This window comes from Podarcis bocagei (assembly GCF_964188305.1).
Source record: "Podarcis bocagei genome assembly, chromosome: 13".
NCBI lineage: Eukaryota > Metazoa > Chordata > Lepidosauria > Squamata > Lacertidae > Podarcis > Podarcis bocagei.
This window is the reverse complement of record NC_138138.1, coordinates 18,947,311-18,957,403: the sequence shown is the minus strand read 5'-3', so window position 1 is coordinate 18,957,403 and position 10,093 is coordinate 18,947,311. Positions and strand designations below refer to the sequence as shown.

The following is a 10,093-nucleotide window of genomic DNA, read 5'->3' as shown; positions in this document are numbered from 1 at the left end:
AGACCTTATAAAAACTTTTGAAATTCCCCTCCTCTAGCTCAAGCCCACCCCCAGAAACATCATGCATACATTACAGAAAGGAGGGGTTGACATCATGCATACGTTACAGAAAGGGTTGACATCATGCATACATTACAGAAAGGAGGGGTTGAGGGAGGAGTTGTGGTGGTAACCTGAGTGTCCTGTCACCCAGCTGGTTCCTCCTTTCCCCCTCCCCATTAGTACTTTCCAGGTGACAATGGGGAGTTTGCAGTTTCCTGCCCCCAGAGGGAAGATCTGATCATTGTCCTTTGTTTCAGTCTGTGCTGAATCCACTACCATATGCAAGTTCTTTGTCATTTTGATTGTCTTCTGTCTGGGATTATCAAGGCTGACATAGCAACTGGGCAGGGCTCCTGTGGATGTGCTGGTATGCTGAAGGGATTATGGCTGACCAGAAACCAAGCCACCCTCCTTTGATAGTAAATAAAAATGGAACAGTGCAAATCCGATGTATGGTTGATTTTCTATGAATTTATAACAGAAATGTGGCGTATGTAGTGTGTGAGTGTGAGTGTGTGTGAAGTTTGTGCAAACAGAATGATTGGGGTGGGGGGGTTCCTGCTACACAGCCCAAAACGTGCCGTTTTCTGAATGCTTCTAAATGCCAGACTGTGAAGTATAATTCCTGAATGAACACTGAAATGGAAAATAACACTATAATGTGTCTGCATGTATACTGTGAAGAATGGCATGAAAATTTCCATTGAAGCGAAAGAAAACTGTGAAGAGAACCTAACAAGTTAATAATTAGTGAGTATATCTATGTGGCTCAGTCACATGGTGTTTAAAACACCTGAAATGCGTATGTGTTACAAGTACATGCTAATCTGTGGTCTTCTATCTTGGAAGGAGTGTATCTTTGTTCTCAAGCTACTGGAGAGAATGGATGTTTTACTCCCAATCTCTGGTAGAACAGCCTCAGCCTAATGGAGGCTGAAATGGAGAAGAGACAGAGCTTTAATTCTTAGTTCTGGAAGATATTCATAATCTAAGACATTTCACCTATGCCGGCATCAGTATACAGTGGTACCTCGGGTTAAGTACTTAATTCGTTCTGGAGGTCCGTTCTTAACCTGAAACTGTTCTTAACCTGAAGCACCACTTTAGTTAATGGGGCCTCCTGCTGCTGCTGCGACGCCGGAGCACAATTTCTGTTCTTATCCTGAAGCAAAGTTCTTAACCTGAAGCACTATTTCTGGGTTAGCGGAGTGTGTAACCTGAAGCGTATGTAACCTGAAGCGTATGTAACCCGAGGTACCACTGTATTATGCAACGAACTGGATGTAAATTTATTGCTTGAAGTCGAATGGAGTTTGAGTTCTGTAAGCAAGCTTTCCGAACTGTATTTTTGGACCGGATAATTTTTATTTCAAAGAAGAGTTTGTTTTTATTTATCCAAACTGCTGCCCATATGTGCAGCGTTAACCATATCAGTAGAGACTTTGCGGTCATCTCTGCAAAATGAACACAAATGCTAGATATGATAGATTCTGTAGGTTTGCTCTGCCTGATCCTTGCAAAACGCTCTCTGCCCCTGGCCTCTCACACCGGCACGGGCTTGCCACTCCCGTAGCATTTATACTCTGTTTCGTACATGCGAGGAACGCACATGATCTCCACCACAGGCACCCGGCAGGAGACCGTGGGAGGCTTCTCCACCGGGCAAAAGCGGTCCCAGGTGCGCTTGTAGTCATGGGGAGGCTGGTAGGATTCTCGGGTCAGGGGAAGCAGACCCCGGTGGGGAACGGCAGGTATGTGTGGCCCCAGACGGGGCACTCGGGTTGCTTTGAGGAACACCTTGATGTCCCGCATTGGTTCAGGATCACGGATCACGGAGTATTCGCCACACCGCTCAAGTGAGAGAGCATCCTTCCTAGCATAGCCTTGTCGTTCCTTGCTGCAGGAGAGAGAGGAGGGAGGAGGGATCAAAATGCGTCCATTTCTCTGAAAGTGGGGTGAAACCAAGCAGTTTAAAGGAGAGAACACTGTCTGGAAGGAGCTCCCTGTGTACACACCACTACTCTTGGCACTGCAGAATATGATATTGTTTGGGAATAACTTGCCGTATTTTTCGCTCTATAAGACTCACTTTTCCCTTCCTAAAAAGTAAGGGGAAATGTGTGTGCATCTTATGGAGTGAATGCAGGCTGCGCAGCGCTCCCTCTCGCTGTTCTAGCTTCTGGCTTAGCCACGCAAAGCCTCTGCAGGGCAGCAGGGAGTGGCTCTGTCCCCACCTCCCAGAAAAGCCCCCAAGAGCCGCGCCCAGGAGAGGCTTCGGTGGCTATCGCAGAAGCCAGAACAGCAAGAGGCTATCCCAGAAGCCAGATCCCTCTTTCTGTTCTGTTCTGGCTTCTGGGATTCAGAATATTTTTTTCTTGTTTTCCTCCTCCAAAAACTAGGTGCGTCTTATCATCTGGTACGTCTTATAGAGCGAAAAATACAGGACCTTTTTCTTGATCCTGTGATACACCATACTTTCTTTGCATGCCTGCACTTGGGTAGCACACAGACTTTTATCACTGGTATTTCATTAAAATCAGTAAAAATACTGATACTTACGGGACCGCCTCTCCTGGTATGTCCCATGGAGGACCTTACGGTCTTCAAACAAAAACATCTTGGAGGTCCCGGGCCACAGGCTGGCCTCAACCAGAGCCAGAGCTTTTTTGGCTGTGGCCCCAATCTGGTGGAACGCTCTGTCACAAGAGACTAGGGCCCTGCGGGACTTGACATCCTTCCGCAGGGCCTGCAAGACAGAGCTGTTCCACCAGGCCTTTGGCCAGGGCACAGTCTGACCTCCTCCTTTGGCAATCCTCACAGAACTCTAACCCAATGGTTGCCATTAATTTGATTCTGAATTGATTTTAAAATGAATTGATTTTAGAATGCTGTGTTACTTTTATTATTGTTAGCCGCTCTGAGTCCGGCTTCGGCTGGGGAGGGCGGGATATAAATAAAATTATTATTATTATTTCGATAGCAAAACGGATAGCTTACATAAATCGAGCAACAGCCAACATCTGCCATAATCACAGATATCACAGAGTTGGAAAGGACCCTGAGGATTTTCTAGTCCAACCCCCTGCGATGCAGGAAGATACAAGCTGTCCCTGACGAGGATTGAACCTGCAGCCTTGCCGTTATCAGTACAATGCTCCAGCCAGCTAAGCTATCCAGCTGCCAAGGCACGTTAACTATGGTTGTCAACCTAAAAAATACAAGTTCTGTGTCATTGTAAACAAGTTTTCCTAGCGGTAGCAAACAAGGGTCAAAGAGTGGAATGTGGGTTCAGAGACGAGACAGTAAATAAATGAATAAATAAATGAAATAATATTTATGCCCCGCCCATCTGTCTGGGTTTCCCCAGCCACTCATTAAAAACACGATTAAACATCAAACATTAAAAACTTCCCTAAACAGGGTTGCCTTCAGATGTCTTCTAAAAGTCATATAGTTGTTTATTTCCTTGACATCTGGTGGGAGGGCGTTCCACAGGGAGGGAGCCACTACCAAGAAGGCCCTCTGCCTGGTAACCTCACTTATCGCAGTTGCACCCTAGAGGATTATGGGAAGGGAGTGTAGGCAGTGACAGAGGTGTCTGGGGTGGGGAGAGAACCTTGGAAGTGCTACTTACTCAGTGAAGGGATGGAAGTCCCGGCTGGTGACAGAGATATAGGGGTCATTCAGCCGCAGAACTGCCTTGTCCCGGATGTAGAAGGGTCTGCCTGCCATCTCTTCATTCCGTGTGCTGGCCACAATGGACTGCAGAGAGCAAAGGAACAAAGCCTCTGTTGTGCGTGGAAGTCTTGAACTCCTCAGCCCACCACAGTGGACAACCCCAACCAAGTCTGGTATTACCACACAACATTCTTGAGTGCCACTCACAAAAGAGGATAGGTCATTCAAAGTAGCTGAATTTATAGAATTGGTGAAATTAACTGCAGCAATAAGATATCAAACAAATCAGAAATTAAGGTCACATTGGGTATGGTTTGAAGAATATATGAGTAAGCCCTGCTCTAAAGCTAGCATGCTGATATGTTTGGACTAAGCTTGTAAAGTTGATTTAGATAATATAATAGTACAATAAAATAAGTAAGGTATTTATTTATATTATGTTATGTTATGTTTTATGTTTTATATTATCTTATGTTATATTTATTATATATTTTATTTTATTTATTTATTATAAGGTATTTATATATTATTTACAAGAATTGCAATGTAAATAAGAACTTTAAAGGAATAAAGATGATTAGCACTGGTGGAGGGAAGTCACAAGGGTGTATAACCATCCACCTATTTTATGCATTTTTTCTTTACCTATAGTTTTTCCTTTTTTCTGTTTGTTTGCTTGTAAGTGTATGTACCGGTATGTTACTGGTTTGTATGTATGTTAAATAAATAAATAACATTATTTTTTAAAAAAACAAAAACGTTCTTGAGTGCCTCCCAGGGCCCAGCAATGACTGAGCCGCCATTTTAATTTCCCACAATGCCCCTGGAGCAATGCTGCCTCAAGGGCATTGTGGGGGAAAGGGAAGGGTGTAGCTCCTTGTGGCTGCTTTCACTGCCAACCAAAGCTGCCAGAATCAGGAGGGGAGTCCCTCAGATCCTTGACCTCAGCCTTAGTTAGAGCTCTTGGGTCTCAAGCACATGACCTGCTTTCTTTGATTGGCAGGCCAGCAAAATAAAGAAGGATGTCAAAGAAAAGATCAGGCATGTTGGGGAAGGGATAGGGAAGGCCCAATCTGAGGCCCAATACCAAGATCAGAATCCCACCTCGAACTTGCTGCAGAGGCACCGAGGATAACCCAAATACAGTCCATACCTCAGGCTAAATTTGCTTCAAGTTGAGCGTGTTCGAGTTGCGCTCCACGGCAACCTGGAAGTAATGGAGCGCGTTACTTCCGGGTTTCGCTGCTTGCGCATGTACAGACGCTCAAAAATGACGTCACGTGCATGCGCAGAAGTGGCGAAAAGCGATGTGCATGTGTGCAGATGTGCTGTCGCTAGATACGTTTACCTCTAGATGCGAACGGGGCTCTGGAACGGATCCCATTCGTATCTAGAGGTACCACTGGATAAGCAGTTAGGCCAGGGATAGAGAAGGAAAACTGCAAATGTTGTTGAACTACAACAGCTCCCATCACCTCTCACATCATTGACTGCATTGGCAGCGGCTGATGGGAGTCGGGGGTCCCACAATATCTGGAGGGACACAGGTTTTCCTTCCCACTAAAAACAGGCAGCACCAACCTTCCCCACACGCCAGGAAATAATGGATACTGATTGGTCCGATTCCATAGGTAGCATGCAGAGATGTGCAAGCTTTTATTGGAATCCATCTGTCTCAAGAGACAACGGAGTGCACCTCTGGGGGTGAAGCCAAATTGACCTCCCTGGGGCGCAAGCCTGGGCAGTGTGTATGGAGGTCCTGGGCTGACCAAATGACAAGACCCATCCGCCCCTGGCCTCACTGATGTGGTCCAAAGGACAGCAGAGCAAGACATTTTGGCACCAGCTGGGCTGCAAAAGTTGCCGGAAGGAGGTGCACAACGTGTCTTAAGGACTCCACTCTGGATTTGTGTAGGGCTTACTTTACTCCTGTTATGTACTGAGCTGAATCCTAGAACAATAGGATCCGGAATGCAGCAGTCTGATTGGTCTGCAGGAGCAGCCAATCAGGCTCCTGGATGAAGTGACTCAGCGACCTGATTGGCCTGCAGGAGCAGCCAATCAGGCTTCTGGAGGAGGTAAATCCGCAACCTGATTGGCCTACAGGAGCAGCCCGGAATTAGCCAATCACGCAGGGCCCATTGTGTAAATAATGTATATATAGCTAGATGTTTTGGGGAAAGATTCATTCATTGCTACTATGAGCTGAATAAAGAGCATGAAATTCACACTTGACTCCAAGTATATTTCAACTCCTTAGCCTTTTCTACTCCTGAAGATATCCCACACGGCAGCAGAGGTTTGGATCAGTTTTCCTTCTCCTAGATGGGCTACCTTCCCAGTCTGACAAGTCCCATCTACCTCTCACTTCCTTCTACAGATGGTGCAGAAACTTGACCGCTGGACCCACGATTGGTCGCATCTCTTCAATCTGCCAGAGCCTGTCTTGGCATGCATGTTAAAGTCCCTAACTCACTGAGGCTTTGAGACCCATCAGCCAATCCTCACCTGCTTTAGCCGGCCAGTCAAAGGCATTCCTGGGGTGTGGCCACTGTTGTATACTGACAGCTTCTAGGAGCCACAGGTGAGAGCTGAGTGCAGGTGGGGACCAAAGGTGGACAAACCACCCCAGAAGTAGCATGACATGTCCCCCACCAAAGGCACTACCCCCTCCCCTAACACCCTACCTAAATATATATGCAAGCAATTGTTTGTAAGGTATGCAAAACCAAGCATCCTTTAGGTAGAGATTGTCAACTGGTTAACCTAAAACAGAACACAAAGATGTCTTGGTCAAAAGGAAGAAGATGTCCAGCATAGGGGGGATGTCCTCTCCCTGCTTCAGAAACACCAGATACCTTGGATGGTCCATCCAGGTGATGGTCAGCCAAGCCAAATGGCTGAGGCCCAGCATGGAAAGTAGGCTCTTGTGGGAGATTGGGCCAGCCAGGGTAGCGTTCCCTCGTCTCGCTCTTCTGGTTGCCCATGGTCAGCGGGAACCTCCATGCTCTCAGCTGCAGCTGTCGGGGAGAAGAACAGAAACAGGGGTACAGAGAAGAAGGGGTTGGGGAAACGGTCACCATGACTTCACAAGGACACCCTCTCGTGCAAATGTTTCCTCATTTGCCTCAGGGAGTTTGCCTCCTCCAGCCCGGTGTCTTCAAACAGAGCCATGGAGGAAAGATTATTTGTCTTGCCATTACCTTGTCACTTGAGGGCCTTTGTTCTTCCCCTTGAACAGGGGCTTCTGCTGAAAAACATCTTCATGTATGTGACAATGGCCGCGAGAGTTTTAATAGCACAAGGATGGAAGACTGAAGAAACCCCAACTAAAGAATCATGGCAAGAAAAATTGATGGACTATGCAGAACTGGCAAAACTGACATATAAGCTATGGGACAAGGATAACTGTGACTTTAAGGATGAATGGGAACCCTTTACAAAGTATTTGAAGATGCAGCAAAGCGAACTGGACTCCTTGGCTGGCTTTGAATAAACATTCACAAACTTTTTATTGATAATAATCAGCTGTATAGTTTTGAGGATCTATACAACTGTATAACATGCAGAAAACAGCATTTTTAGAGAAATCAAAGACTGGAACTGAGGGAAGTCGGGGGGTGGGTAGGTTCTGTGGGGGGGAGGGGGGAGGGAAAATGGGGGAGGGAAAATAAGGATGATATGTTTCTGGATAATATGTTTTGTTTTAATTTTGAATAAAAAAGTTATTTAAAAAAAAGAAAGAACAGGGGCTTCTGGGAAACTCTGCAGAATCCTCACCCCTGTCCCATTCTCCTGCCTGGACTGCAATCACAGAGTAAGGGGTGTGTGGGGCTCCATCGATGATATTTCAAGATTACTCCCTGAATGTCCAGCTGATTCAGTGTGTTTCTAAATAGGGGCTTTATACAGCAAACCTGTTCCTCAGGTCTGATTTTTTTGTGTTTTGTATTTGGCACCCCCCCCCCCATTTTTTCCAGTCATAGGTATCCACTGCTATTCCACCACTGTTTGCTCATCAACACTAGTGGGCGGAGTTTGGCAGAATGTGTCCAACTGGGTTTTTGTGGGGGTGGGATTTTTAAGTGTGTGTGTGTGTCACCCATTGCCTTTAACTTTACTGGGCATGCATGTGAATACTTCTGTACCTATTTGCATACATCTTTAAATTAAAATAAAGGAACCCTAGAAAAGCATACAAGAGCAGATGCTTCTCATCTTAATATTGTCATGTTTTGGAATGAACAGAAAGGGGGGCTTGTGATTTTCCAGAGCAGGTAGGCTGCAAGTAAATAAATAAAAATACTTAGCTAAAAGTAGAAATAATCAGAATATTTGAAACTGAAATGCTCGCTGAGGTCACTTGGGTGATGTTGTGACACATTCTAGCGATGCAACTGGCAATCTGACTGAGCAATAGGCATGGCTTCCGCGAACTGGCCAATCGCAGTGCAGGTAGCTCGGTCCTGCCCCCCCCCCTAAATCCTGGCTATGCCCAGGCTCAATTGAACTTACTTCTGAGTAAACTCACACAGAACCAGGCTGTAATTTACAGACTGGATTCATTCCACCCATTCCCTCCTCAGTAAAGCCACCAAGCCTAGGGAACTTCAAGAACTGTCACTATTTGGGGGTGGGATTCAGTCACAAATTCAGGTTGCGCTGTTTAGTTGGCTGGAAACTCTTGCGCAACAAACCTGCTTCTGCAAAAGATCAGACTTTTTGCAAGAAGCAAAGTGACAGGGGAAAACACACTGGGAGTTCCCATAACACTTGGATTGACACAACACCATCTGACCTCCCTGAAAGCAAATCATGACAAAAGCAGATTAAATTGCCAACTTTGTCTAATCCCCCTGCAAACAAATGCGGACAAATCCTCAATACACTGGCCATCTGGATGTACCCATTGACCATTTGGGCTTCTATCCCCCTTCCCAGATCTCACAGCTTCCTGCTTACCGCTTACCTTCTCTCTCAAATCTTTGTTGTAGAGGACGTCCCAATGCGCATAGGCAACAGAGTAGCGGGGGTGAGCCAGGACTCCCCCATGGGTTTTCGGGCCATAAGCGAGTTGTGAGGTGGTTGTCAAGCGTGGGATGACCTCATCTCGGAAGACTTTCTCAGATGCCGGGGGCAGCGGCTCATAGATCGTAGACTGGCGATGAGCGAAGCAGGGGTGCAAGGGAGGAGGTGTGGGAAAGAGCAGCAATGGGACAAACCATCAGGAAATGGGGAAATGGGTGCATGGATGAAAAATAGAACCAAGACTCCGCCCCCCGTAAGACCCATTTATTCCCGCAGGAGTTCTGGTTCCAGGCAGCATTAGCCCGCCTGCAGAGTACCTAGACAGGGGTCAGCAAACTTTTTCAGCAGTGGGCCGGTCCACTGTGATTCAGACCTTGTGGGGGGCCGGACTGTATTTTGGGAAAAAAATATATGAATGAATTCCTATGCCCCACAAATAAGATGCATTTTAAATAAAAGGACACATTCTACTCATGGAAAAACACCAGGCAGGCCCCACAAGTAACCCAGAGATGCATTTTAAATGAAAGGGCACATTCTACTCATGGAAAAACACACTGATTCCCGGACCGTCTGGAGGCCGGATTTAGAAGGCGATTGGGCCGGATCCGGCCCCCGGGCCTTAGTTTGCCTACCCATGACCTAGAGGCATAGCTGTCAACTTTTCCCTTTTCTTGCGATGAATCCTATTCGGAATAAGGGAATGTCCCGTAAAAAAGGGAAAACGTTGACAGCTTTGCCTAGAGGTAGCGGGAGGGGGTGTCAGTCCCCCGCTACAAACCACATCGCTTCCACTAATCCGAATTGCACCAGCCATCCCCCTGAAAGTCACCAGCTTTGGCTCACTCGTGCATAGGGCGGCGGGAAGGGCAGTGGGGGGCTGTAATTGAGCCCCACTCCGCTGCTGGTCAGCCTCCAGTCATGCCTTCGTCCCTGCCGGGGCACCAGCGTCGGGGAGTCCACCTCCCAGTCGAAGGGGAAGGCGGAGAAAGTGCCCGCCATGTCCGCCTCCGCTTTTGGGACATGGTTGCCGGGCGGCCGGGCGGAGGAGGAGGAGGCGGCGGCTGGTACCCTGGGCACCAGGAAAGGGGCGGGGCCCCTGGAACGTTAGCGACAAACGTCGCCATGGAGATGGAACGCTCGGCAGCCGGGCGTTCTAGCGCCCCCTTTGATCGAGCCCTGGATTCCATCCGGTCCCGTCCTAACGAGTCCCAATGGGATGCTGGACCGCTGTGGGAGGGGGAGCCAGGGCTTGCACCTGGATTTCCTGGGGGCCGGAAGGCCTGCTAAGGATCGTTGCTACTGAGTGCTAAAGGCCGTGGCTGAACGGTTGGGGTGCAAGCTC

At 47.4% G+C, this 10,093-nt stretch overlaps 1 protein-coding gene across 1 annotated transcript; it reads right to left on the bottom strand.

The window, feature by feature from the left end:
• Nucleotides 1–1,387: 1,387 nt before the first annotated feature.
• On the bottom strand, nucleotides 1,388–9,842 carry SAXO3 (stabilizer of axonemal microtubules 3). Its single transcript, XM_081166770.1, has 5 exons — nucleotides 9,595–9,842; nucleotides 8,690–8,878; nucleotides 6,579–6,740; nucleotides 3,677–3,804; nucleotides 1,388–1,939 (listed from the first exon to the last, which is right to left on the bottom strand). Exons 1-5 carry the CDS (start codon nucleotides 9,748–9,750, stop codon nucleotides 1,585–1,587), a joined length of 990 nt encoding a protein of 329 aa, XP_081022896.1. The 5' UTR covers nucleotides 9,751–9,842; the 3' UTR covers nucleotides 1,388–1,584.
• Between the last annotated feature and the right edge of the window lie 251 nt (nucleotides 9,843–10,093).

Bases quoted from the DNA above. Each gene is read 5' to 3' on its own strand.
- SAXO3 (XM_081166770.1), bottom strand. From the start codon at position 9,750: ATGGCGGGCACTTTCTCCGCCTTCCCCTTCGACTGGGAGGTGGACTCC. The intron at 8,879-9,594 runs GTGAGCCAAAGC...GCTCATCGCCAG, and splicing joins TCCCGCCGCCCTATGCACGA to TCTACGATCTATGAGCCGCT. The intron at 1,940-3,676 runs GTAAGTAGCACT...TCTCTCCTGCAG, and splicing joins GACTTCCATCCCTTCACTGA to CAAGGAACGACAAGGCTATG.